The sequence below is a fragment of the Onychomys torridus genome, chromosome 2 (genome assembly GCF_903995425.1).
Source record: "Onychomys torridus chromosome 2, mOncTor1.1, whole genome shotgun sequence".
Classification (NCBI taxonomy): Eukaryota; Metazoa; Chordata; class Mammalia; order Rodentia; family Cricetidae; genus Onychomys; species Onychomys torridus.
Window position 1 is genome coordinate 81,684,549 of NC_050444.1, and position 25,064 is coordinate 81,709,612.

The following is a 25,064-nucleotide window of genomic DNA, read 5'->3' on the forward strand; positions in this document are numbered from 1 at the left end:
ACTGAGCAACAGAATGCTGCTGAGACTGTGGTCTGACGTTTCTTCACAGTGCTCAAGGGTAGGCTGAAGCCTTGAGTGAGGAGGGAAGAGGCATGGAGGTGCCCTGATGAGGCAGTGACCAGTGCTGAGGCTTAAAGCTGAGGGCGAATTGAATGCCAAAGTTCTGGAGGAAGAGTGGGATGTCCAAGTGTAGGAAGGGCTGTTCTCTATCCAAGCCCCTAAGCCTGGAGCTGTTGTGGCCCTTCCGGCCTCTGAGCTGCACTCCATACTCAGGCATGGGACCCAGGGCTTTGCATGTGTGTGTTGAATCATGCGTTGTTCCTTCATTTGTTTTGATGGCAATACCATCACATCTTCATTTATTTTTAAATTTTTTTAGTTTTTTAATTTTTTCTAGACGGGTTCTCTGTGTAGTTTTGGTGCCTGTCCTGGATCTCGCTCTGTAGACCAGGCTGGCCTCGAACTCACAGAGATCTGCCTGGCTCTGCCTCCCGAGTGCTGGGATTAAAGGCATGTGCCACCACTGCCTAGCTATAGGCATTGGTGTTTGACCTGCATGTCTTTGTGAAGGAGTCAGATCCACTGGAATCTGAGTTACAGACAGTTGTGAGCTGCCTTGTGGGTGCTGGGAATTGAACCCAGATCCTTTGGAAGAACAGCCAATGCTCTTGACTACTGAGCCATCTCTCCAGCCCTTATCACATCTTACATATCAACCCACCACAGACTATAAGCGATGACCACAGGCACTGTGAAAGCAGACTTAGAAGTGAGCTGATAAGTACTGTACTGGGCACAATTTACTGGGGATCTACTCCAGAAAGACACAACACCAAGCACACCACTGTAGTTTGAGTCAGAAAGAAGAGTACATTCCTGGCACAGGGGCCTGGTTTTCAAGCTCCATGTACGGGGGTTGGGAAGATGACTCTGTTGGTCAAGTGTTTGCTATGAAAGTATGAGGACTAGAGTTCAATCCCCAGACCCATGTGAGAAGTCAGATGTGGTGGAGGACCTCTGGGGCCTGCTGCTCAGCCAGCCTAGCCAAATCAGTGAGCCCCAGGTTCAGTGAGAGATCCTGCCTCAAAAGATAGAAGCTGGACAGTTCCCGAGGAACAACACCTGGGGTTGGTCACTGGCCACTACATGCATACACACATGCATACAGACGTGAACATGACACACACCCACATACATCTACACAAAAGCTAATGTCCCATGCTAATGTTTTACCTATTTATAGTTGGCTGAGAAACTAAGCGAGAGAAACAGAGGGGGGTTACCCAAAAGCGGTTGTGCAATTCAAGATGGCTCTCGCGGAGGCTGACTGCACACAGTGTGGACAGACTGTGAGTTATCCGTTCTTCGTTCTTCAGTTGGGAGACACTGGCTCTGCCCCACTTTTGGCTCTAGTGGGTAACACTCCATCTGAGAGAATTCATAACACCTGCCTGGAAAAGGTGCTGGCGGAAGCCTGAAGTTACTGGTTTCTCAGGTTCAGCCCTTCTGTGTGCTGTACCATATGGAGACCCACTACTACAGGCCTCAGTGTCCAGACATCCCTGTGGCTCTGGGTCCAAGGCTGCATCTAGGGAAACAAGCCTTACTTATCCACCTAGTAGGAAGAGCCAGTAACTCCCTTCTGGTGGCAGTGGCAGAGGGACTTGGGCACCATGAAACAGAAGTCATGGTTACACTCCAAAGAACAGAGACTAGGGCCAGTAGATCCAAGCTGCAACAGGGCCTGGGAGCCAAGCTGTGCAGGTGGCAGATGGCAGAGCTCAGACGACAGGACAGGTTGGCCTGGAAATCAGAACTCTGACAGCGTCAGCAGCCTCTCTGTGGCTTTGTAGACATGACCCAGGAGACACAAGAGCCATCAGGAAGGGCTGGAGGGGAAGACGAGTATGTTCACCACTTTGTCTCATTGATTCCTGGGTCCCCGTGACCTGGCCAACAAACACCCTGAAGCTAAGCCAGTTTCTTCCCAGAAGTGTCTGGTGGTAGCTTCCTCTAAGCCAGCCTTCCCCACATTTCTCAATCTCCCATTGCACAACCTAGGTGTCGAGAAGCCATCAGAGTGGGTTCCCCTGCAGGCTGGGGTTCCAGGGAAAAGCTCGGCTTGCTGTGTTCACAGTGCCAAAAGGTCAGCCAAAGTCCCCTCACCCCACAACATTCAGTAGCCTATGAGGGAAAGCAGAGGACAGACAGACAGACACTGCAAGTTCCCCGGGGCCCAGCATCTTGCCTGGGGCAGGGCCTTTAGAGGGACCTCATTCTGTCATGAGAAGTACACTCTGTCCTGCCTGCCAGCCGTAGGTAGACTATCAGTCCACACTATGGAGCCATGGAGTCAAATAACAGTCAATTGCTGTTGAGCGTGTGTGTGTGTGTGTGTGTGTGTGTGTGTGTGTGTGTGTGTGTGTGTGTACGTGTGTACGTGTACACCAGAGGCAAACCTCAGATGTTTTTCCTCAGAGCAGTCAACCTTCTTTCTTAAGACAGGGTCTCTCATTTGGCCTTGAGCTTGTCAAGTCAGCTAGCCTGGCTGGCCATTGAGCACCAGGAACCTACCCATCTCTGTCCCTCCACTGCTAGGGTTACAGGTGCATGCCACCATGCCCGGGCTTTATTGTATGGGTTCCTGGGATCAAACTCAAGTCCCCATGCTTGTAGGGCAAGCATTTTACCTTCTGAGCCATAGTCTCAGCACCTGCTCTTTGATCTCTAGAGGCCAGCTACATACAGGTCAAGCCAAGAAAAGTACCATTCACTCTCACAATGGAGGTAGTTCCTGTACACTGGCCATACCCTCTGCACCAGTACAAAGTGTGTTGTGTTTTTATCTGAAGGGCTTGACTGGCAAAATGTGTACATACCATGATGAGCTTTCAGACAAAGGAATTGAGGTTCAAGGAGGTCAGTCACACGCACATTGCCAAGATCTCCACACAGGACCTGGGCTTGTCCCAACAGTCTTTGGTGTGCTTTCTCAGCCCTGACCTACAGGCCCTAATTAGAATCAGCAGTCCTGTTCAGCGGCTGATACAGAAGGAGATGGAAAGGGATGCTCACATCTGTAAAGGTGCTTGTGCTCTGCTGCTGTGTCTTCTCCGGGTCACTTAACCTCTCTGTACGGCTTGTTACCTCATCTGTACAGTGGGCACTATCCTGGTTTCCTTAGCCAGACATAGACATGTTTTTTAATTATATGCCTTTAGAAGTAGACTCTAATCTGTGGTTAACAAAACCAGGTCCAGCTTGTCCCCCTGCCATTGATGGCCCCTTCCTTTCCCCCTAGGCAACCACTGACTTCATTTCTATCATTACAGATTAGCTGGGCTATCTAGAACGCCTATACACAGATTTATACAATCCCACCTCTGGGACATCTGAGTTCCACTACTGGCCACAATGCTGTTGAGCTACATTTGTACTGTCAAATCTATCAGTAGTTCATTTCTTTGTCACTAAACAACACTCCTTTTGCATGAGACGTCCCAATCCATTTCCCATTTTCCTGGTCATGGGCATTTAACAGAATCGCCCTTGGGGCTACTTTAAATAATCCCACTAGAATCATTCACATGCATGATGCTGGAGTTGACGTGCTTTTTTTTCTGTTGGATGGTGGGGTAATTTGAAAAGGTAATATGCTGCTCTGATGCTTATCAATGAGGAGGAAAATACAATACAACATGCCACAAATTGAAGAAAGGGTCTCATGGAGTTAGAATATAGTAAATGAACGACAAGTTATGTGTTATTAAAGCTGTAACTCTGACTACACTAAAATATAAAAATATGCGGAGGACACAGGAAACAGAAAGAACACAAAATTGTGTGCATGCTATAACACTTTTGTTGTTGAAGCTTTGAAACAACCCATTGTGTAATCCCAGGCTGGTCTCAAGCTCCCAGAAGTGACTTCCTGCCTCAGTGGGTGTCACCATGCTTGACCATAACAATCCTTTTTGAGAGTATTCATTCATGTGGAAAAAGATTGGGCTTCATCAGGCAGAAACTACAACTGATCCTTACTGGATGCTGGGCACAGCTCCAGGGTTGGGCAAGCACTGCCATAGGCAGATCCTTGCCTGGTTTAGATACTGGAACTTTTGCTGGACCAGATTCCACTCAGATCCACCCCCACCCCCACCCCCGCTGGGCACTTGTTGTCTGCAAGGCTGGGTAGGGGTCCCCAGAAGCATCACACTCATTTGGAATCTAACTCATCTTTGTCTTACTTACTCCCTAAGTGTCTTCCAAGTTCACTCCTGACCTGTAACCTCTTCATAACACATTCGGGATTTAATTTGTGGCTGGGGGTGGAGGGTTTCTCAGTCATGCTTGGCAGCTCCATGGGACAAGAAATGAATGAGATTGCTAGCTGGGATCTATATTAAAAACTTGTGGCTGGTAACCTGTTAAGTGTCCTCGGGCTAGCCTTGTATGCCCCTTGGCCATGAATCAACACTCTGGCTTTTAGGGCAACTGGAGGTCAGGAGACCTGTACTTAGAGCTGGCTTGAGAGGACGTTTTGCGCAAGACGTTTCCCAGAGCTGGTGGGATTGTGCCAAGTCTCTGCAGCCCCTGGCTGGGCTCCTGAGCCCCTCCACATCTTGTTATAAAGGTCACTGCACCCTCCAGCCACCAGTTAGGTCCTCCTGGCTCTGGTGCCTGAGTGTCCATCCGCATGGCGCTGTGCACGGTTCTTGTCATTTTGAGCCTCCTGCCATTGCTGGAGGCCCAGAATCCAGAACATGCCAACATCACAGGCATACCTATTACCAATGACACCCTGAGCTGGGTGAGTGCCTGCCCAGGGCCCGGCTCTGAGCACTGTAGATGGCAGCCTTTCCTCGGGGCTTTTCCTTCCCTGTCTGTGTTAATCTCTGGGCTCCTGGTGCTGCCCTTGCCTCTCCTCAGGGAAATTCTAACCAGCCTGGGACTCTGGTGGCATCACCCTGCCTCTAAACTCAGAAGCATCCCCCTGAAGTCTCTAGACGGGGACAGAGCAGTGGATGGCTGATTTTTTAGTTGTCTATGTGATCCCCACCTGGGGCTTCAGTCCCCCGATGTGTGGCTCAGAAGCCATCTCTTGCCTGCCACTCATCACTGCTGACAGCCAAGGCCTGCTCACTTGTGTCCCTTCGTCTTCCCAGCTCTCTGGCAAATGGTTTTACATCGGCTCGGCTTTACACAACCTTGAATTCAAGCAAGTAGCTCAAAAGATACAGGCGGAATATTTTTACTTTACCCCCAACGTGACGGACAACACTATACTGCTCCGAGAATACCAGACCATGTGAGTCCTTGCAGCAGCCACCCCAGCCCTGGCCTCCATTCCTGGATGCCTGGAGACCTGAGCAAACTCTGCCTCTGCTTGGCCTCCCCTCCTCCCACCTTCAGGAATGGGGGACATCTAACTGCTTTCGCTACCTGCCTCTTGGCTTCCATGCTGGCCACATCTCCTGATCACCTCTCGCTTTGTTGTCCACCTTCTCTTGGCTTGTAGAGAGGACCGATGTGTCTATAACGTCAGCAAGCTGGGAGTCCAGAGAGAGAATGGGACCATCTCCAAATCTGGTGAGGGCCAGCACTTGTGGGATGGATCTGTCTGTGAAGGGGGCTAGCCAGCTTAGAGGTGAGGGCATGCCAAGGCCATGGATCCTGTGGTCACAGAGAGCACTGGCTGACAAACAAAAGCTTTGAGCTTTTGCCCTGTATTGTGAAATTATTAAGGCTACTCCACGTAGTTAAAAGGGAGGTTTATTTTGTGGGGTAACTTACAAATGAAGGGGTAGGTTGCAGGGTCTGGCAAAGGTATAGCGCAGTCTGGCAGTGTTCTCTGTAGAACTCTGCTCGGTCTACCTCCAGTGTCCAGGGTCCCGGAACCAAGCGCGAGACCTCCTCTTCATCCTCAGTCTTCCGCTCCCCCCTCTGCCCCGCCTTATGGGCGTGATCATTACCGAAGCCTCAGTGGGGGTTGGAACTTCCAGGCCAATGCTGGGATGGCTATCCACTACAGCCCTGTGCTGGGCGCTGTTGGAACTTGGTGCTTTCGGGATTGCAAGGATCAGAGAAGGGAACAGCGCAGGGTGGTTAAGTCATTCTTTGCAATTAGAAGCAGATTCGAACTAGAATCTAGGCTCCAGACCAGCCTCTCTTTTAACCATCCTTTCCCATCCTCTGTGAGCTCAGAGTGGGAACCTGTGGGGTGGGCAGCCACGACCTCACCCATGCCCCCCCCCCATGTCACCGGGGACAACACATAGGAAGGCCACACAAATGCTCATGGGCCTGATCAGACACTGCTTAGCAACCCCGAGGCTTTTAATCCTTGTGCCCCTTCATCTGTGACATGGGGACAGACAGCCACCATTTCCAAGGCCCCTGCCATTCCTTATCTGCGAAGAACTCAGCAGAGGGCTGGCACCCAGCAGAGGCTGAGCGCATTGCAGCTCTAGGGAGCCCCAGGCATTTGCCCCTAGCTATTGGGAATGGGGTGCACCGCACCATTCTAGTGACTCACAGAGCCCTTCCTCCTGCAGAGGGAGCAGTAGAACACTTGGCCCACCTGAAAGTGTTCAAGAAACATGGGGGCTTCCTGCTTGCCTTTGCCCCAGACGATGAAAAGAACCAGGGACTGTCCTTGTATGGTACGTGCCTCGCAGCCCTGATCCCCACCTCCAAGGGCTTTGCCCTTGGTCCCCTACCTGCACCCCACATCCTTGCCAGGCCTCCCATCTGCTGAACCCTTACTCAGCCCCGCACCCCCATTCTCTCTTGCAGCTAATAAGACAGATGTTTCCTCAGAGCTTCTTCAGGAATTCCTGAAAGCTGTCAAAAGTCTAGGCATGAAGGAGTCAGAAATCATATATACTGACTGGAAAAAGGTAAACAAAGAGGCTGGATGATGTCACCCTCTTGAGTGACCCCTTTTGAGTGACCCTAGAGGCTCAGAGAGGGTAAGCTGCTGGTTAAGGTAGCCCAGTGAGGCAGGTGTCTTGCTGTTAAGAACTCGGCCTATTGTCGCAGCTGAGATTCCCAGAGACCAGAGAGACAACGAGATTGGGGGTGGGTGGGGTTAAGTAGGAGATCCTGGAAAGACTGGGGAGGATAAGGGACAGGATCAGAAAGGGCAATGGAGGGGACGGCTGGTGCCAGGGTGCCAGGCTTTTCCCTGGCCTTCGTTTTCAGTACCTATACAAAGTTGTGGTTGAAGTTTTCTGTGCCACACCATCTCCAGCAAGCCCAGTGACTTTGGTCATAGGCAGGGATGACCCACACAGGGTCTTCTTGATGCTCTCTCTAAACCTGTGCTGAAGGAAAGCATTCCTCAGCTTTGGCTTTGTTCTAGATGAGGTCACAGGACAAGCCAATGAGCTTACACTCAGTTTGAGAGGCACACAATACTTTGTGACCCCACCTGAACCCTTCCTGCCAGCCCTGGGTTCCCAGGAAGAGGATGCCTGCAAGCCACTGGAATTGCAGTGTTTCACAGCCTGCCTTCTCTACCTCACAACCAGGAGACCTCAAAAAGGTCACCCAGCCACCTGGGCCTCAGTCGTTTCAGCTACATGACTGTGGGATCTGTAGACTCAACCCACATCCTTGGCCAGGAATGTTCAGAAAATTGCCTGCTGTTTGGGGGACTCCATGCTCCCATTCAATGGAGTGAATACGTTGAGGCTCAGAGATGGGAATGACTTGCCCTAGACACCCCACTGAAGCCGTGGTAGATCTCGGTTACAGCTGGTTGACACTATGCTGCCTTTTCTGGCCAACCATTGGGATTTTTCATTCTCCTTTTAAAAATGTATTTATAGCCAGGTGGTGGTGGTGCACACCTTTAATCCCAGCACTTGAGAGGAAGAGGCAGGAGGATATCTATGAGTTTGAGGCCAGCCTGGTTTACAGAGCAAATTCCAGGACAGCCAAAGCAACACAGAGAAACCCTCTCTCAAAAAATGTATTTATTGCTATTGTGCATGTGTATGTGCATGTGTGTGCACTCACGTGCAAGCATGCCATGATGTATGTGAAGAGTGTCAGAGGACAACTCTGTGGAGCACGCCACCCTCATATGGTCTTTGGGGATTGGATTCAAGTTGTCCATCACGCTTACCTATCTTACCATATGATTTTTTCCTTTATATCTCACCCTGTAGCCCAGGCTACCCTGGAACTTTCAGCAATCCTCCCCGCAGGTGTGTGCCACCATGGCCAGCTCAGTCACTCTGCTCTCTTCCCTGCTCTTCTCTAGGATATGTGCAGTCAGCAGCAGGAGCAGTCTGAGCAAGAGAAGAAGACAGAGGAGCATCCCTAGGAAGGCCAGGCATGGTCTCAGCTCCCTGTACTGTGTGGGCTGTCCTGTGCACCTTGATTCTTTCTCCACATCAGTAAAGCTTTTTCAAAACAGCCAATAAGCATTTATTTGTTTCATTCATTCATTCATTCATTCATTCATTCGTGGAGAGGCCTGCCATGAGTGGAGCCTCAGCTAAGTCCAACAAGCCCCACCTGGGGAAATCTGAGAAGGCTTCCTGGAAGGGGCATCTGAATCAGGAGCTGAAAAAAACCTGCTGCTCTTATAAGTTCCAAATGCAAGAGGGCACACTGGAAGGAGATGAGGCAGAAGACCCAAGCGTCGGTGAGTTGGGGTGGGGAATCCAGGGGTGTAGTGTAATGCCCATCACAAGGGTCTTTACTTTCAGAAGAGCCATCCTAATCATGGAGGAGAGGTGAGTTGGGAGACAGGAGGGCCCATGTGGATGCAGCCATGGGCATGGTATAAAAGGCCCGGGCACCATGGCATGGCAGCCTTGGGTGTAGGCCAGAGAGTCTGGATGTCCCCAGGAAGAGTCCTCAGGGTGCCCGTATGAGTTCAGAAGACAATGACACTGTGAGATGAGACGGGCTGACAACTGACAAGGTCGAGGCCAGCTGAGAGCTATTTTACAAGGAGTCCACTCAGTGGCAAGCACAGGGTGTGAGAGAATCTCCACACTCACACAGATTTGCACCTAGGCGATGGACTATGTGTGTGTCTGTGAGAACATTTCCAGAGATGACCACCCAGCCTGAATGTGGGCAGCAGCATTCCTTGGGGGGCACCTACATTCAACTCTCTCTCTGCTAAGGTCATTCCTCTGTCCCGCCTGGATGCAGTGTGACCAGCTTCTGCAGCCTCCTGACATGACCGGCCGTGTCCCTCTCCACCCAGGAGCCTTCCGCCCTCCAGTTGCTTTTGCCAGCTACTTTTTCACAGAAATGGGAAAAGCGGCGGATGCAGACAGCTCTGTGGAGCCCCGCTCTGCCTGTCAGGACATCGGGGGTATGTGTGGGGGGGGAATGGGGACGGCAAAACTGCCACACACACACCCAGTGTCCAGCTGGGCACAGGCAGAGGGTGCTATTCACTCCGGCCTGGGGCTTTGGAAGACACTCTCCTGCTGGGTCTCCCACCACCACAGCCTTGCTCGGCTGGCCTCTCTAGGCTAAGGGCAGGATGAAGGAAAGCTTAGAGACAGATGTCAGGAGAAGGACAGGCAGACTCTGGAATCATGTGCAGCAGGTACCCTGGGAGAGACCTTAGCTGGGCATCCACTTCCCTGCCCACACCTTCGTCTTTAAAAGCCACGGGCTTCTGATACACACCACAGACACAAGTAGCTTTGGGAATTTTTCCCTTTCTTAAGATCATTATTCATTTTCCTTCATTGGCTTTTATAACGAAAATAGATTTTTAAATGTCTAAAATATATAAACAATCTGTGATAAACACACATTCCAGAAATGCTGAGCTCACTCTGCTATGGGATAGGGGGAGGGGTGTTGGCCTGGTTTCTCAGCCTCAGCCACGGCCTGGCAGGTAGTTCTCTAGTGGATGCTACCAAAATCCAAAGACATAGCGGAAAGGTCTGAGGCTGGCAGGTCTTTCCTGGCCCTACGTGGGCTGGCTTTATTCTGTGGGTTCAGGGAGAAAACTTCTGTAATCACAGGAGATCGGGGCACATGTCACCTGAGGCCTCCATCCCAAGATGTTCTATGGGTCCCTAAGTCCTTCCCCAGTCCACAGGCTACTAGGAACAAACTCCCAAGCCAGGTTCTCCCTGCCTCAGCGTGGCTATTACAGGCAGTGACGGAGATGCTACAGCGACCTTCGGCTGTCCTTGTCCTCGCGGGCCTTCTGAGAAGGATCAAGTTAGCTCCCCAGTGTAAAGACATCCTGTCCAGTGAGATCCGCATTATTAGCTGCAGGTGGACATGGGCAGAAGGGGGTGGCAAGGAAAATCTCAGAGGCTCTGACTGGACAGAGGTAGCCATGACCACCGCACCTGGTAGACAGAGCTGGTCCCCTGGATGTTCATCCACTACTGACCAGGCCAGTGTCTCTCCATTTTAAACATGCTACATGGAGCAGGTAGGTGGCACTCCAAAGGAGGGGCCGTGACATCTTCCAGCCATCAATGGCTCCAGGAGACTGTTGCCTCGGGGCAACAGAGGCTGGCTGCCTACTCAGTCTCAGAGCCTCCCTGGAGTCAGAAGAGGCAGGAGCCTCTCAGGCTCCGGGCGTGGCGCAGGTCCGCAGACAGGGAGCGCCTCAGCTGGCGGGTGGTGACACGCACATTCTCAGCTGCCTGTGCAGCCTGGCTGAGTGCGGCCTGCAGTTCTCCTAGGTCATTCAGACCCAGATGGACAGAGTGCCGGGTTCCCCGAGATCCCCGGGCAGGCTGCGGGGAGGCTGTCCGGGCTGAGGTAGGTGCTGGGGTTGCATAGTACCTGGGGAGAGAAGGAAGAGTATGACTAAGAGGCTATGGGTTGGGAGCCCCAGCTGCACATCTACTCTACTCCCTGGGCAAGGCCTGTGTGGAGAGATGAACTTGGAGGGATGAAGGAGAGCAAATGTGCCAGAGCCTGTCCAGGAGCAGGTGCAAGGCAGGATTAGTTCACGCCGTCCTCTTGCTTAGCATTCACTTACAGACCACCCACAGTGTGCTGCCTGTGTGCACTCTGGGGCCGTCAAAGAATTCTACCAGTATCAGTAAGTGGCAGGTACTGATGGAGAACGTTAAGCTGAATGACTGGGCTTCCCGGAGGTAGCAGAGCAGCAAACGCTCCCTCGTTTAGGGGGGATCTGGGCTCACTATGGCTCGCATACTTGGAGCTCACAGGAGGGCCAGCTTGGCTTGAGAGTTCCAAGCTTTCCAGGGCAGAAGCAAAGGCACGTAGACTACAGAATCTTTGCTGCAGGGCTGCATATGGCCAGCAGATGGCAGCAGAGCACGGCCACAGTTCAATCACGTTCAATCACGTTCAATCACGGAGCATGCTCAGACTTGTCTGGCCCGGGAGGAACCTGAGGTGTGGTTTGCTCTAACTACATCTACAGCACTAAGGCTACTGGCCACCCTGGCTTCCCATACATTCCTTCATGTGGTCATCTTTATCATCCCAGAAGAAAACAGACTAGGCATTCTCCAGCGGCTGGCCACTTAATCCTCTCTTCTTTGTAGTCACCACAACCTGGTGAGCTCTTCCCTGGGCCCAGACTGTACGGATTTGCCTTGAGAACAGTAGAGAACCCTAAGGCTCCCAGAAGGCTGCTAAAGGCCACCAAACCTCTCCTGCCCAGGGACAGGAATCCATACCATGGGAATCAGGGTTTGGACACAATGCAAGGCTGCCCCCTAAGGGCCCACCTAGACTCAACCAAGAAGGCAGAAGAAACTGTACCCCAGGCCTGGCCCCTCACAGAGACCCAGTGCCTGCGGGTGCCTTGAACTTCTATCCCTACTGGCATCCACTGCCATAGAGGCAGCTGCCGCCCCATCACCCACAGAGGCAGGCTGTCTATTGGTAACATTGCATCCCACCTGACTCCCTTCACAGTGGAGGAAACTGGGAAGTGGCTCGTGGCAGTTGAGACTAGAAGGGGGTCTGGAGAGATGGCTAAGGCACCATTAAGTCAGTCACGACACTTCCCAGAATCACAGAAAAGACTCCACAAACATCCCAGTGGGGTCTTGCCACATCTCACTTAATCCTCACACAGCAGCGCCTGGCAGAGCCACTTCCCATTGAACAGACAAAGAAACCGAGGCTTATAGAAACAGTCCCCTGCCTCGGCCACAGCAGTGATAAGAGGAGAAGGTGTTCCCTGTACAGTCATGTCTGACCCTGAGATGTCACCAGGCCACCACGCCCACTCTTTGCTTCTTGGTAGGTGGTGTTCAATCTCAAACCCATCTGGTTGGTGGCCTTGCATGCCACAGCCACGGAGACAGGGCAGTATGGAGCAGCTGCCACAACCAAGAGGAGCCCCCAAGTAAATGTAGGGGGATCCTGGATGGTACCCCGGAATAGAAAATGGCTTCAGACATAAATCAAGGATGCTAGAGGAAAACCCCAGGCTTTGATTAATACTAAAGCGTTGGAGTTGGTTCTCTAGGAGTAACGTGTATGAACAGAGACATCAGAACAGGTTGTGGGGGAGGTGTAGGGCGTGGGAGAACTGTGTAGTATCCACTCAATTCTCCTAAATCTAAAACCATTCCACCAACGAAAATCAATTGAAAAAAAGAAGGGAGAAAAAATTAGAAACTATTAGTATTACTGTTTTTTTTTTTTTTTTTTTTAAAAAAGTCCTTATTACAGGCTTACTCATTAGGAGAGGGAGATGGCTAGAATTCTAGGTCTCCAGGAAGCTGTAACTCCCAGAGACGGAGCCCTCTTGCCAGTCTACTTTAGCGATGGGTTTCCAGTACCCAGCAGTCTGGCCCCTACGGGTTTGTTGAGTGAGTACAAGAATGTGAAGCATGCGCTCCATTTCCGCATGGGTAAATTACAGGAGGGCACTATCCATGGCTCACAGCCCTCTGATATAAGACTGCTGAAGAAGCTGGATGGGAAGACTCACACAGTGGGTGGTGGGTAAGGCATGATGGGAGCCGAGGAGACGTAGGCCAAGGCTGGTGGGGCTGGGGATGCAGCAGCCAGGTACCAGAGTCCAGGGAGCGGTCGTACTGACGAGCCTATCTGCTTGCTCTTCCGTTTGGGGCTGGGGGTGGAAGGTGCAGTTTTCCTCGGGGTGTTCTTCCCTGTAAGGGAAGAAAGGATGCACAGAGATCGTGAGGGGATATGGGCAGATGCAGGCGAGCCCACGGCTGAAGGAAGATGCTGAGCACTCGTTCCTACCAGAGGGGGCTGAGTTGGGGCCATCTGCTTCTGCAGTGGACCTGACTATTCCACACAGGGGACAGCGGAGGGCATCAGCTGCGGATGGTCCCGGTGGCTCTCTAGAGACAGCACTGCCTGGAAGGGAAGAAGAGAGAGCTGTGGAAAGGATGACCTGCCTGCAGAGGTCACCAGGCTATGTGCTGGAGGGCAACACGGGCAGCAACCATGACGGTGGAAGTAGGCACTGACCATATGCTAACCACTAAAGACCTTCACTATCACTCCACAACGCCCAGCTGCTCGCTGCGCTAGCTGCTCTGCCCATTTCCCCTCCACAGTCGGGGAAACTGAGGCACCACGAGGCAGTACTTTGCCAAAGGAAGTGGCCGTCTGATCTCATGCCCAGGCCCACCAGATGACAAGTCCATTTTGCCTTTGAGACAGTCTTGGTCCTTCCATGGGAGCCCAGTGCAGTCACTGGGAAACCAGGTCAGTGGAAGGTGAAGGGGCCAGTCCGCAGCAGGGATCATGGTGCTCACAAGATGCAGATCCTCAGTGTTGCATCTGGCTGAGCATCAGACTTCTCCACTTGCTCTCAAGATTGGCCAGCACACCCTCTGGGAACCTCCCACACCCAGTCTGGTCAGGTACCTCAGGTCTGTGTTCTCCCTGGCCATTCTGTCTTGTTGCTGGTTCCTTAGGGACAATATTGGAAGGTGCTGAGCGAGTGTGAATGAGTGAATGGGTGAATGAATGAATGAATGGAAAGGTCTGTCAGGATAGCGATCCATGGTGGTGAGGGGCCAGTACTCTGGAGTTATAAAGACCTGAGTTCAAATACTGGGGCTATCACTTGTAAGCTGTGTGCCCTTGAGCAAGTTACTTATTGTCTCTGAGCCTCTCCTCTCATAAAATGGTTCATGGTCAGCCCTAATAAAAATTCCCAGTGGTGAGAGGCTAAGCCTCAACTGCCCAGAACGCTGTCTCTTACCTGTGTCCCGGGTCCTACTGGGCTGGCAGTGGGAACAGGAGGCTGTGCCACGGTCCTTCAGGACAGCCTTGGGGGACAGAATGTGGTACTCCTGACCTGGGGAAGAATCCGGAATGATCAGTGTCAACACCCGTGTGGACACTGGTTTAATCATCTCTTTCCTCTTCCGACAGTTTTATCAGTTGTCCCCTGCCTAGCTCCTGTGTACAGGTGAAGCACATGCCACTGATGGACCCATTGTACATGTGTGTGCACATATGCACAGAACACAGATGCCTGCTTACTACTGCCCTCTCCAGGCTCCGAGTGGCATCTCTGCTTCTAGAAGTAGCTGCCAGTTCTTGCCCTGTGGGAGTGATTAGCACACCCAGCAGAGGCAAGACGTGGACGCTGATGTGGCAGAAATGTCATGAGTTAGGAGTTGGGTCATCCCTTCCTTGCCTCGGGCTCAGTTGAGAGGGGTCAGCAGTGTCTCTTCCTGGGCTCTAAATGGCTGGACAGGGGGACATCATAGGACCGATGTCTGGGACTTCGGCAAGGGCAGAACAGGACTGCATTGGCCAGCCCTTGGAAAGCCCTTGGAGGCCACTAGGAAACTGGCTGGTCCCAGAATGGTCTCAAATTCCTGAAATCGCACTGGATAGAAGTGAACATGTGCCAAGTTCTCAGCTGGTTTGGGCTACTTAATAAACACCAAGGGCTGAGGCCGGGGAGAAGGCTTGGCAGATAAAGTGCTTACAACACAAACGTGAAGACCAGAGATTGGATCCTCCACACTGACATAAAGGCTGCGTGGCTACTGTGGCCCACCAGTAACTCCAGCGCTCAGGAGGCAGAGGGGGTGGGTGGGGTTGCCAGGGCAAGCTGGCCATCTGGACTAGCCGAACTGGTGAGATTGGGGCTCAGTGAGAGATCCTGCCTCAGCAAATAGAGTGCAGAGTGATGGAGGAAGACAGCAGACCATGGCCTCTGGTCTCCGCACATATGAGGACACACATGCAGTCAGGCACACACGTGCTCATACACACAAACATGTTTACAAGTGCATATAGATAAGCTAAACACAAACCAAGGGCTGGGAATGGGGCTCAGTGGTTGCGCACCTGTCAAGCGTTGTCAAGTGTGTGTGCGCGCGCGCGTGCGCGCGCGCGCGGCTCACCTGTGTATTGGCCCCGGAAGGAGACTCTTTCCTTCTGCCTCATGCTGCCTGTGGATCTTGTCCCCTCCTGTGCGACCTGGGGATGCTCTTCCAAGGTCCTGCTCTTCTCAGATGACAGCCGAGGAGAAAGCGATTCAGACTCCGAACCTGGGGTGGAAAGGGGGCCTCAGAAGGGGCGGGTGAGGGGCTCAAACTGCTTGAGGAGTGAGCACAGTACCAGGGGAGGTCAGAGCGGTGCTTGGGTTTGGGTCTTCCCAGGGGACCAAGCGTCCACAGCTCCACCATCTCAGCCCGGAGCGCTGTGGCTATCACACAACCCTAGGAGGTGGGTGCTCTGATTTCTATACGGTCCGCTGTCACTTTATCTGCTCAGAGCAGGTGACAAACTGGCCAGGGACGGGAACTGGGGTTGAACCCCAGTTCAAACTCCACAGCTGTTCTCTGTCAGTGAGGTCCCTGAACGCTGCCATTAATGTCCTCAGCAGAGCACACATCCACTTGCAATGGAGGCTGGTGACCCTCAGCCCTCCTTCATGGTTGCTGCATTGTCTAAGGGGCTAGGACTAAAGATGTACTTTGTCTCAGAGCACAGCAACAGTCCCAAACACACATACAGATGCCCTTCTCCAGGCTCAGTTGGGTTCCCTGACCACAGAGCCTATGTGCTGACTGGGACCCTCAGAAACCAGTCCCAAGTCTCTGGTCACTTACTTAGGGACAGTCTGGGTACATCCCGAGGCACGGAGGAGGACCTGGCTCGCCGTCTTCCTCTTGGCCCAGCTGGCTCTGTACCATTAGGCTCCCCAGACAACCTCTCTGTGGATTTACTAGCAACATGGAAGAGAGAGATGACATCATTGGGTGAGGTTTTGGAGGCAGCCTCCACAGGTGATCATGGCATGTGTGCATCCCTTCCGTAAATTAAATAAACGTGTGTGTTGGGGGAGGGGGTAAGCATCAGAATGGACCAATGACCATGTTGTGAGGAGAGGGGAGAGTGCAGTATCTAAGCCCATGTGCCCAGAGAGGGTCAGAGGCTGGCTAACTCCATAGGGAACAGAGGTAGGAGTTGGGGCTGTCTTCTACCTGCCATAGTGGGAGGCCCAGGAGGGTGAGGAATCCATCGGCTTGTCCTGGGTCCGTGTGGAGTGGTCAAGTTGGGCTACAGCAGTTGGACTGCCCGGGTGTGGCCGGTGCAGGCTGTCCTCCAGCTGTAGGCGGAGCCTTGACACCTCTGCCTGGAGATCTCTGATGGCCTGGCTGGAATGGCAGGGAGAAAGAAACAAGAACATGGGAGCATGTAACAGAGCTATGGGGCCCCCAGCGCTGCCTGGATGGGGCGGCTTTTGTCTTTGCGGACACAAGATCAGACTGTGCAGCCCAGGGATTCTGGAATGTCCCTTGCCACACACCTTGACACTTCTCTTGAGTTTGTGGCCCACAAGCAAATCTGGGCAACCCACCCGTGAGGATGACCCTCCTAACATGCAGCCTAGGCTTCTCAAGACAGAGACTAGGTACAGAATAGAAAACACTGAAGCTGGCTTGGTGGCACACCCCTGCAATCCCAGCACTCAGGAAGCTGAGGCAGGAGGATTACCATGAGTTCGAGGCTAGCCTGGGTTGCATAGCAAGACCCTAGCACACAAACAAACATCTGCAGACTTTCCATCTGTCCTGCTGGGTCAGGGCTGCCCTGCCTTCCCTACCTCCTTTCAGAAGCTGTAACTGTCTGAGCAGAGTTCAGTCCTGCAGATATTCCCACTGACCATGGCTACTGCCAGCAGAAGACACTCTGTGCATCTGCCTCCCCAGCTCTGACCCAGAGGCAGGAAGGATAAGCATCCCATCTCATAATCCCAGGCCCGTCAGATCCTGGGGAACATCCCTGGACTCAGGCTTCAGGAGGGAGAGAACAAAAGGTCACAGAGTGGGACAAGGGGATTCCATGTGCTTCTGGTGCTGTGAAGTGAGCAGGCTGGAAGATATGTCTGCAAGGCTGCCTTCTGGATCCCCTGTGAGACCTTTAGACACAGCCCAACCTCCTGTTCAAACACAAGGCATTACTTGAGGGAATAACATTGCCTGTTCTGGCTTTGCTAGGCCCCTGGCTCGCTGAGCCCTCAGGGTCCTGTGACCTTGCTGGCACTGCTGGGCACAAGCTAACCGATACCCCGACACAGACCCTGTGCATGGAGCACCACTAGAGGCTGGGCTTGATGTGGTCATCTTCCAGGCTGAGGTGGGCTCTGCAGCCACACTACGTGTTATACCCAGGCTGGGGACTCCCCTCAGGATCCCTGGACTCTTGAGTGAGCGTCTCCTGGTGCCATCTGCAGACATGATCTCTGTGGTGACTGCACAGGAAGGCTTGGGGACCTCCCTCTGGCCATGCCCAACCAAGCTGTGTGTGTACCAAGCATGGGTCTCCTAGGTGATCTCCAGGGAGATGCTTGCTGGGGTTTCCAAGGCAAAACCCAGGGGCCACGGTGGCTACAGGGGGGTGAGCGTTCCCAGCAACTGGTTAAACCTGGGACACAGAGCTCGGCTGCCTGGCCTGGGACTTGGAACACAGCCTTGGGTGTCACCTGTCCTCTGGCTGGGTCTGTCAGGCTCTTGGGCTTCCTGACTTAACACTTTGGTTGCTGGAGGTTCACCAGGGACTGCTGTTCATCTTTCTCTGCAGATTCTCTCTGACCCAGTCCCCAAGTCAGCAGAGTCCTCCAGGTGCTCCTTCGCCACATACCCGAGCCTTAGAGACCACCAATCCCCACTGCGTGCCAGCCCAGCAGCATGCCACCAAGGGCTCTTCTTAAAAAACGCCCCTTCTTTCCCCAGGCCAGAGTCACCTTCCCCCTCTCCCCCCAAGTCATCCTTCTTGGCCTCCACCCCTTGACCTCCATGCTGATCCCAGTAGCAGCCAGGGAACTTCTAAAGCACAACAGTGACATGCCACTTTGCCACTTAAAGCTGCTCATTATCTTCAGGACCAACTTTCATATCCTTTCATATCGCCGCCCAGCATTCACCCATGCATTCTGTAAGCTAGTCACTGTGCAAACTGCCACCTGTCATACTGAAGGCCCTGCAGGATCTAGGCCATGCCGTCTACCCGAGCTGTGTCTGTATTTATTGCTCTTGACACACAGAGCATCTCATCTCTAGTCACGGCCATCTGGTTCTGGAGAGGAGACATGCACCCTGACCTCCCGGCCTTTGCACGTGCTGTTCCCTCCACTAGAGACGCTCTTCTTGGGGCCTCTTTTAGCTCTCGGCTTCCTCCAGCCTCAACCTCTGCTCTCCCACAATCCTTCAGATGCTACCACCCACAGACTGACAGCACTTGGGGAGCACCTGCAGGCTTCTTTGACTCTAAGACAGTGAGCTTTCCAGAGCTGAGAAGTGTCCATTCCTTTACTGTATCTCCAAGGCCTAGCACAACATGAGCGAATCTCTATCTATCTATACACACACATGCACACACACACACACACACACACACACACACCACACCCACACACATACACACACGCGTATGCGCACACAACTTCACTAAGGTCCAGGTAGACTGCAGGGGTAGGAAAATTCAGTTCAGACTATGACACAGAACACTGCTGGGCAGGACAGTGCACAGAGCACCAGACATGACTGCACTGGCCAGGACAGCCTCGCAAAGTTCCCAGTGTTTCCCGAGAAGTAACAGAGGGTCTTCTATTCGATCAGGGAAGGATCTCAGCAGAAAACTGCCAAGAGAGGTGACGGATTCTTGCCATCTGGCCCAGGCTCGTATAGAACCCAAAATCCTCCTGACTGCACCTTTCAGGTATTGGAATTACAAGGTGTGGCCCCCATGCCTCAATCGATACTAATCTGCAATACAGATATTGCACAGCAGGGCTAGTGGTGGAGGATGGTCTCAGAGTCAGAAAGGTGCACCTGATGATCATTTCCCATTGGCTGGACAAGAGTCAATGCCATTGAGGTCCCATGAATCAGCTCCGAGCTAGGAGGCAAGATCCAGGTCCACCTTCCCCAGCATAGGTACCTCGAATGTGTAAGCCAGGTAGGGGCCTCCATGGCCTTCAGCCTCCTCCACTTTCCATCCTACAGTGAGGTGGGATGGCCCAGACTGTGCCCACTTACTCGCGCTCTGTCCTGGTGAGGAGGAGGGTGGCAGTACTCTCTGTTGATCCATGGGGCACAGAGGCAGCTGTGGGGGCTGGGGCAGAGGCTGGGCTGCTTGCTCCACTAGGAAGGAGCTGTTTGGAAATCTGCTTCTGTCTCTTACACTCAGACCTGGGAACCCCTAGAGAGCAGAGAGAGGCCATCATGAGCAGCAGAGATGAGTCTGGGAGCTTCAGTTGAAGGGTGGGGTGATGGGCGAAGAAGAGGTGGGAGGGTGTGTGTGTGCTTGTGTGTGTGTGTGTGTGTGTGCTTGTGTGTGTGTGTGTATGAGCAAGTGTGCACGTGAGCACATGATGGTGTCCTTGGAGGCCAGAGGTCAGATTCTCCTGGGACTGAAAGTATAAGCAGTTGGGAGAGCCTGGTGGAGATGCTGGGAATAGAACCCAGATCTTCTGCAAGAGCAGTAAGTACTTTTAACCACTCAGCCATCTTCCCAGTCCCTGTTCACTGTTGTTTTGTTTGGTTTCTGAGGCAGGATCTTTCACTGCCCTGGGGCTACCAATTTGGCTAGACTGGCTGGCCAAGAGAGCCCCTGAAATCTACCTATCTTTGCTTCCCTAGCACTGGAATTATAAGCAGCACTCACTCACTTTTTTAGTTGGGTTCTTGGGGATCAAACTCGGGTCTTCATGCCTACAGAGGAGACACTTAACCAACTGAGCCACCTGTCCCGCTTCCCTATCTGGAATCTTTCATTTTCTTGTGGTGAACCTCCATAGTATTTCCCAGCCTGAAGTACAACACAAGGCTGCGTTTGATACTTCAATTCATACAGTTTGGCCACTCCCAGGCTGCAGCCTACTCAGATTCCCTACTCACCCATCTCAACCGTTGGTGCCTGTTCCAGTGGGGAGCTGTGTACCCCTCTCCGGAGAGAGCCACTCAGGCTGGAGAGATGCCTCTGGGTTCGGCTTCTGGGTGTTTCAGCCTCGGTGGATCTTCTGGGAACCACAGAACCCCTGGCCTTGGCATGGGAGGCTCCATCGCCAGGCACAGAGGCAGTGAGGTGCTGGGCTGATGTCTTTAGAGTGCTAGAGACCAGAGGAGAAGGGACACACTGAGATTAGACACAGAGGCCTCAGGCCACGGTACCCACGCTGCTCTCTGAGCAAGTGCAAACTCAGCCTTAGGACTGCCCATCTCCAGCATCTTGTATATCTGAGGACTGAGGCAACCTCATCTGCGCATCCTTGTTCTCACATTTGATAACAGTGCACCTGACAGCTGTATAGGGAAGGAGCAAAGCTTGGTTCCTCTTGACAATTCTAGTTCCTTCTTCACATGCACACCTAAGTGGCCAAGTAATCCTCCAGGTGGCTAGCACCTGACCCTGGGGATCACCAGCCTCCATGGTGACTATAAACTCCCTGTTTCCTGCAGATCTTCATTCACCCTCTGCTTTCCTTGAGTTCATTCTGGTCTCTTTGTACCTGTCACCCAGATACTCTTCCATCTACGGCATCTGTCATCTCCCTGCCCTCCCTGCAGCTCCCATCTACCCACTCCATTTACTCCTGCACTTGCTTAGTAAAAACCATCTCCCGACAGTTGCTAATGGACATTCAGTAAGACCCGCTTGTTCTCGGAGCCTCTCTTCCCCTCTGTCACTGTGACAGAAACAGGGACCATCAATGGGGTTGAAGTGATGGCGTGCAGATGCCAACACATGTTTCTGGGCCACCACAGACATTTGGATTTTCAAGATGTTTCAGGCATGTGAAAATGGTGGTCTAGAATACCTGATATGGGAGAGCCGGTGCTCTGGGGTCTGGGTAAAAGGTGACACTATGCTGGTTTCTGAGCCCACGAAGCCACTGTCTGTCTCTGGTGACACCATCCAGGGCTCCTAGAACAGGCCATATCTTTTAAGTCTGAGGAAAATATTCGCATGCATTGGGAAAGCCCTCCCCGACCCTGGTCTCACATTCCAGGGGCTCCAGACTCCAGGGCTGTCTAATACCACAGCCAGGCTAGTATAAGACTCCCTGTCCCAAGAGGTCACTGAGCAGGGCTTGCTGCCATGAGGACTGGGTTCCATCTGGGCTCTTGGGAGAGATGCTACGGTATGCAGTGCATAGAAGGGGAGGAGGAGAAAGCCTTCACCCAGGGTCTTTTGGTGCAGGCAGTTCCATGTGCTGCAGACATGCCCAGGGCAACATATATCATGCACACACACCAGGACATGAGTTTAAAGCACGACACAGGGAACATGTGAATGATGTCAGTGCACCCCCCCCCCCACCTCAGTGTTCTCAGGGTCTAGTGTAGAGACTGCCGAGTACATGACACAGTTAGGAACCAGGTCCCAGCTCTGACACACTGTGACATAAGCACCAACCACAGGTCTGGAAGGAGGCTGACAGGGCTGTAGGGGCTGTAGGTGGCCTTGGGCCCAAATGCTGACTGATGGGCAAGGCTATGGCTGCAGGAATGGTGGCATGCAATAAGAGTAACTCATGAAAAGGGCCAGGGTGGGCAAAGGCCAGGAAGAGAGCTCAGACATCAGGGAACCCCATAGGCATACTCACCTCAGTGTGGGACCCACCAGCCCGAAGCAGAGCTTTTCGAGGTAGGAGCTCTGAGGGCCCGCTCTCCTCCAGGCTGGTTAGACTGCTCTGATGAGATGCCATGGGTTTGGTGCCCCGCTGAGCCACTTCAGCTGTATGCAGGCCTGATGTGTACCTATCCCTGGCCATGGACGTCCGGAAGCTTGGTGGTTTCATGGATACCACCTGTTCCTCATCTTCCCTAGCAGAGAGGAGATAAACAGCATTCCTGAGCCCCCCCATGTGAGCCAGGTGACTCAGACCTGGGGCTCAGCCATCTGTCCAGGGGCAAGCTATGCATCAGACACACATCCCTGGGGATGCATCCTGGCTCTGTCACCTGGCTGTGTGACCTTGGGCATGGCGCTTTCCCTCTCTGAACCTCACACTCTTCATTGTAAGGTGGGAACAGACCTCACCCAGTGTGTGATAGCAGAAACTCTGGACATGGCTAAAGCAGAGTTCCTCAGAGCCCGAGGGCTTGCATGCCCCCTTTCCCATGTTAGCTATTTCCCCAGACTTCCAGGGACTCAAAAAGTCAATGTTTACAAATGGAAGACCAAGATTTTGTGTTACTAATAGAAACTAACTTTAGAAATAATATAAGAAACATGACAACAACTTCACAGGCTGGATAGTTTTTGTTGTTGTTTTGGTTTGTTTTTCTGAGATGAGACTTGAACTCGGGGCATGTTGGCCAAGTGCTCTACCACTGGGCTACATTCCTAATCCTTTTGCCTGTCCTGCCAATGACCACCCCTGTGTGGGCCACTGGAGCTTGTGACAGAGGGCCAGTGACTTACTGGATAGCAGCCCTATGGCTTTCCTCAGCCTGTGCTGGGCGCTGTCCTGGGGGTACCCTTGTGCCTTCTGCTGTCCCTGGAGTTGTGGCTGGACCGTCAACTTCCAAGGTACCACGGTGCTCTGGCTCCTCTTCCTCCTCCAGGTCCTCCTCATCTTCCACCCTCAAGGCTTCAGGGAGGGACTTCACACTAAGGTATCTGTATGAGGATGCCAAGAGGGTGTCACCTCTGCTCACAGGGACAAACAAGACCCAGTGTGGCTGGCTAAGCAGTGGACAGTGCCTCCATCCTGTGGATACTCACCGCTCCAGAAGACCATGGAAGTCCTGTTCCACCTGAAGTTCCCTGTCCCTGAGTGATGCTGGGAGCTCTCTTGGGCTTTCCTCTGCCTTGGTGCTGCCCAGGTTCACCTCCCTGTTCATGGGGAGTCTGAAAGAGCTCCTTGGGGAGGTGGCCGTGATGGCAGGCTGGGTCAAGGAAGTGCGGGATAGGGATTAATCATCATTCCGAGCACCTGCCTCTGCCGTTTGTGCGACATGCTGAAGAGCAGTTAGTAGTGAACTTGTTGGCCTGTCCCCTGCCATTCATTCATGCGTGTGAGACACTGAAGACTGCAGGGTCTTCACGGCTAGCTGCTGTGATCTGAGCTCCTGGCGCTTGCCAGGCATACTACAGACATGATTTCTCCTCAGTGCCCCAGCACATACCTCACACAGAACTGAGGCTGGTGCGATGCATTAAAGCCATACAGAAGCCAGGGCAGACTGCCTGCCAGAGGTATTTGTCCTCACTTCTTCCCCTGTAGCCTGGCCACCCACACTTCCTGTCAGCACAGGAAATGGTACCCGTCTGGGTTGTTCGGTCTGTGGGACAAGGCTTGGAGGGTGTCCCCAGCTCTCGGGGCCGGCATTCTTAGTCATCCCATCTAAGGTGCTGCGCCACCTGCTCATCACCTGCAGGCAAGTTCCCACAGGCCGGAAGCAGGAGCCTAGGGACACAGGGCTGCCACCACTGCCATCTGAATGATCACAGCTCACCGGCCGTCCCTTAACAGACCGTGGTGTGGAGAGAGGGCCCCGTTGAAAGCACGTTCCACACAGAGTCTGTGTCTGGTGTCTTAGCTTTGGAAGCACCCACACCCCTTCTCCCTCACTCCAGGCTGGGGGCCTGGAAGCCAACCTGGCTGCCTTCTCTCTCACTGCCACACAAGTCCGATCAAACGAACCTCTGAACCTTGTCCAGGTTCATGTACTCATCTCTCGCTCTGCGCTGCCACTCCCAGCCTCGCTGGTTGACCCTGGGTACCTCTGCCACACTCTGCTGAGAACCCAAGAAGATCTAATTCCAGGCTGAGTCAGGAGCCATAGGCTCATCATCACAAGGCCCAGGCTGTGGTCTCCAGCCACATGGCAGACTGTAGCCCACTCCCTCTCCACACTCAGGCCACGATGCCTTCGCCGGGATCCTTACCCTCCTGAACGACTTGTCTCCTGCACTGAACGAGTCCTGCCTACTCTCCGATCTCACTTACACATTTCTTCTTCAGAGACAGTTTCTGCGCCCCGCTCCTGGTCAGCTGTGGTTCTTCCCTTTACTTCCACAGAACCTAGACCTCTCTTTAGAGTGCTATCAAAATATAAGTCACTCTATGAATAGTTCATGTATTCAGAAAACTCCACCTTCTCTTCTTACTGAATCCCCGCTGTGAATCATGGGGTCTAGAGTACAGCACACACTTTCTAAATACGTAGTGAAGAAATTAACATAGAATGAATAAAAGAAAGAAATGGGGACTGGCCCGGCATGACGGGGCAAAGCAGTACCTCATGGTTGGTGTGGGCAGCTGGCGAGGAGACTGGTCCTGAAGGTGTAGGCGGGTGAGTTGGCCGGGCCAGGAAGGGTGTGGCTGGGGTGCTGTCCTGCAGGTCTGGCCTGTATGAGTCTGGCTCTCCTTGGGTCTGGTCCATATGGTCCTGCAGCTCTTCCAGGCGCTGCCCCAGGTGGTAGATCTCTGCCTCTAGCTCCCTGGAGAGAGAAAACATCAGCATGGAGACAGGTATCAAATCAGAGACCCTAGAAATGTCCTCTCGCGGTCCACATAGGCCGTTAATAGACGGCATCAAGAACTTCAATAGCAAGATGATAAAACCCCACTGGGAGCCAGGAGGCCTCAGCTCCGTACCCTCCACTATCTC

The 25,064-nt window shown here is 52.9% G+C and overlaps 2 protein-coding genes across 3 annotated transcripts in view; one reads left to right on the top strand and one right to left on the bottom strand.

Moving 5' to 3' along the window:
- Window positions 1-4,696: 4,696 nt before the first annotated feature.
- Window positions 4,697-8,332, top strand: LOC118578903 (alpha-1-acid glycoprotein-like). The gene is made up of 6 exons (XM_036180179.1): window positions 4,697-4,810; window positions 5,166-5,308; window positions 5,519-5,589; window positions 6,555-6,662; window positions 6,796-6,899; window positions 8,270-8,332. Exons 1-6 carry the CDS (start codon window positions 4,697-4,699, stop codon window positions 8,330-8,332), a joined length of 603 nt encoding a protein of 200 aa, XP_036036072.1.
- Window positions 8,333-9,940: 1,608 nt separating this feature from the next.
- The window catches only part of Akna (AT-hook transcription factor), a 47,117-nt gene continuing 31,993 nt past the window's right edge, over window positions 9,941-25,064 (bottom strand). For both annotated transcript variants that reach the window (XM_036178470.1, XM_036178469.1), the window contains exons 9-22: window positions 24,693-24,894; window positions 23,173-23,336; window positions 22,870-23,067; window positions 22,049-22,268; window positions 21,260-21,366; window positions 20,340-20,551; window positions 19,479-19,641; window positions 16,422-16,595; window positions 16,047-16,162; window positions 15,336-15,482; window positions 14,177-14,272; window positions 13,204-13,320; window positions 12,926-13,106; window positions 9,941-10,788 (exon numbers count right to left, since the gene is read on the bottom strand). In XM_036178470.1, the coding sequence (XP_036034363.1) occupies window positions 10,548-10,788; window positions 12,926-13,106; window positions 13,204-13,320; window positions 14,177-14,272; window positions 15,336-15,482; window positions 16,047-16,162; window positions 16,422-16,595; window positions 19,479-19,641; window positions 20,340-20,551; window positions 21,260-21,366; window positions 22,049-22,268; window positions 22,870-23,067; window positions 23,173-23,336; window positions 24,693-24,894 (2,338 nt within the window). In that variant the 3' untranslated portion in view covers window positions 9,941-10,547. The remainder of the gene's footprint in view (window positions 10,789-12,925; window positions 13,107-13,203; window positions 13,321-14,176; window positions 14,273-15,335; window positions 15,483-16,046; window positions 16,163-16,421; window positions 16,596-19,478; window positions 19,642-20,339; window positions 20,552-21,259; window positions 21,367-22,048; window positions 22,269-22,869; window positions 23,068-23,172; window positions 23,337-24,692; window positions 24,895-25,064) is intronic.

Coding starts and splice junctions, on each gene's coding strand:
- LOC118578903 (XM_036180179.1), top strand. CDS start 4,697: ATGGCGCTGTGCACGGTTCTTGTCATTTTGAGCCTCCTGCCATTGCTG. Junction 4,811..5,165: donor CCAATGACACCCTGAGCTGG/GTGAGTGCCTGC, acceptor TCGTCTTCCCAG/CTCTCTGGCAAATGGTTTTA. Junction 6,900..8,269: donor TATATACTGACTGGAAAAAG/GTAAACAAAGAG, acceptor GCTCTTCTCTAG/GATATGTGCAGTCAGCAGCA.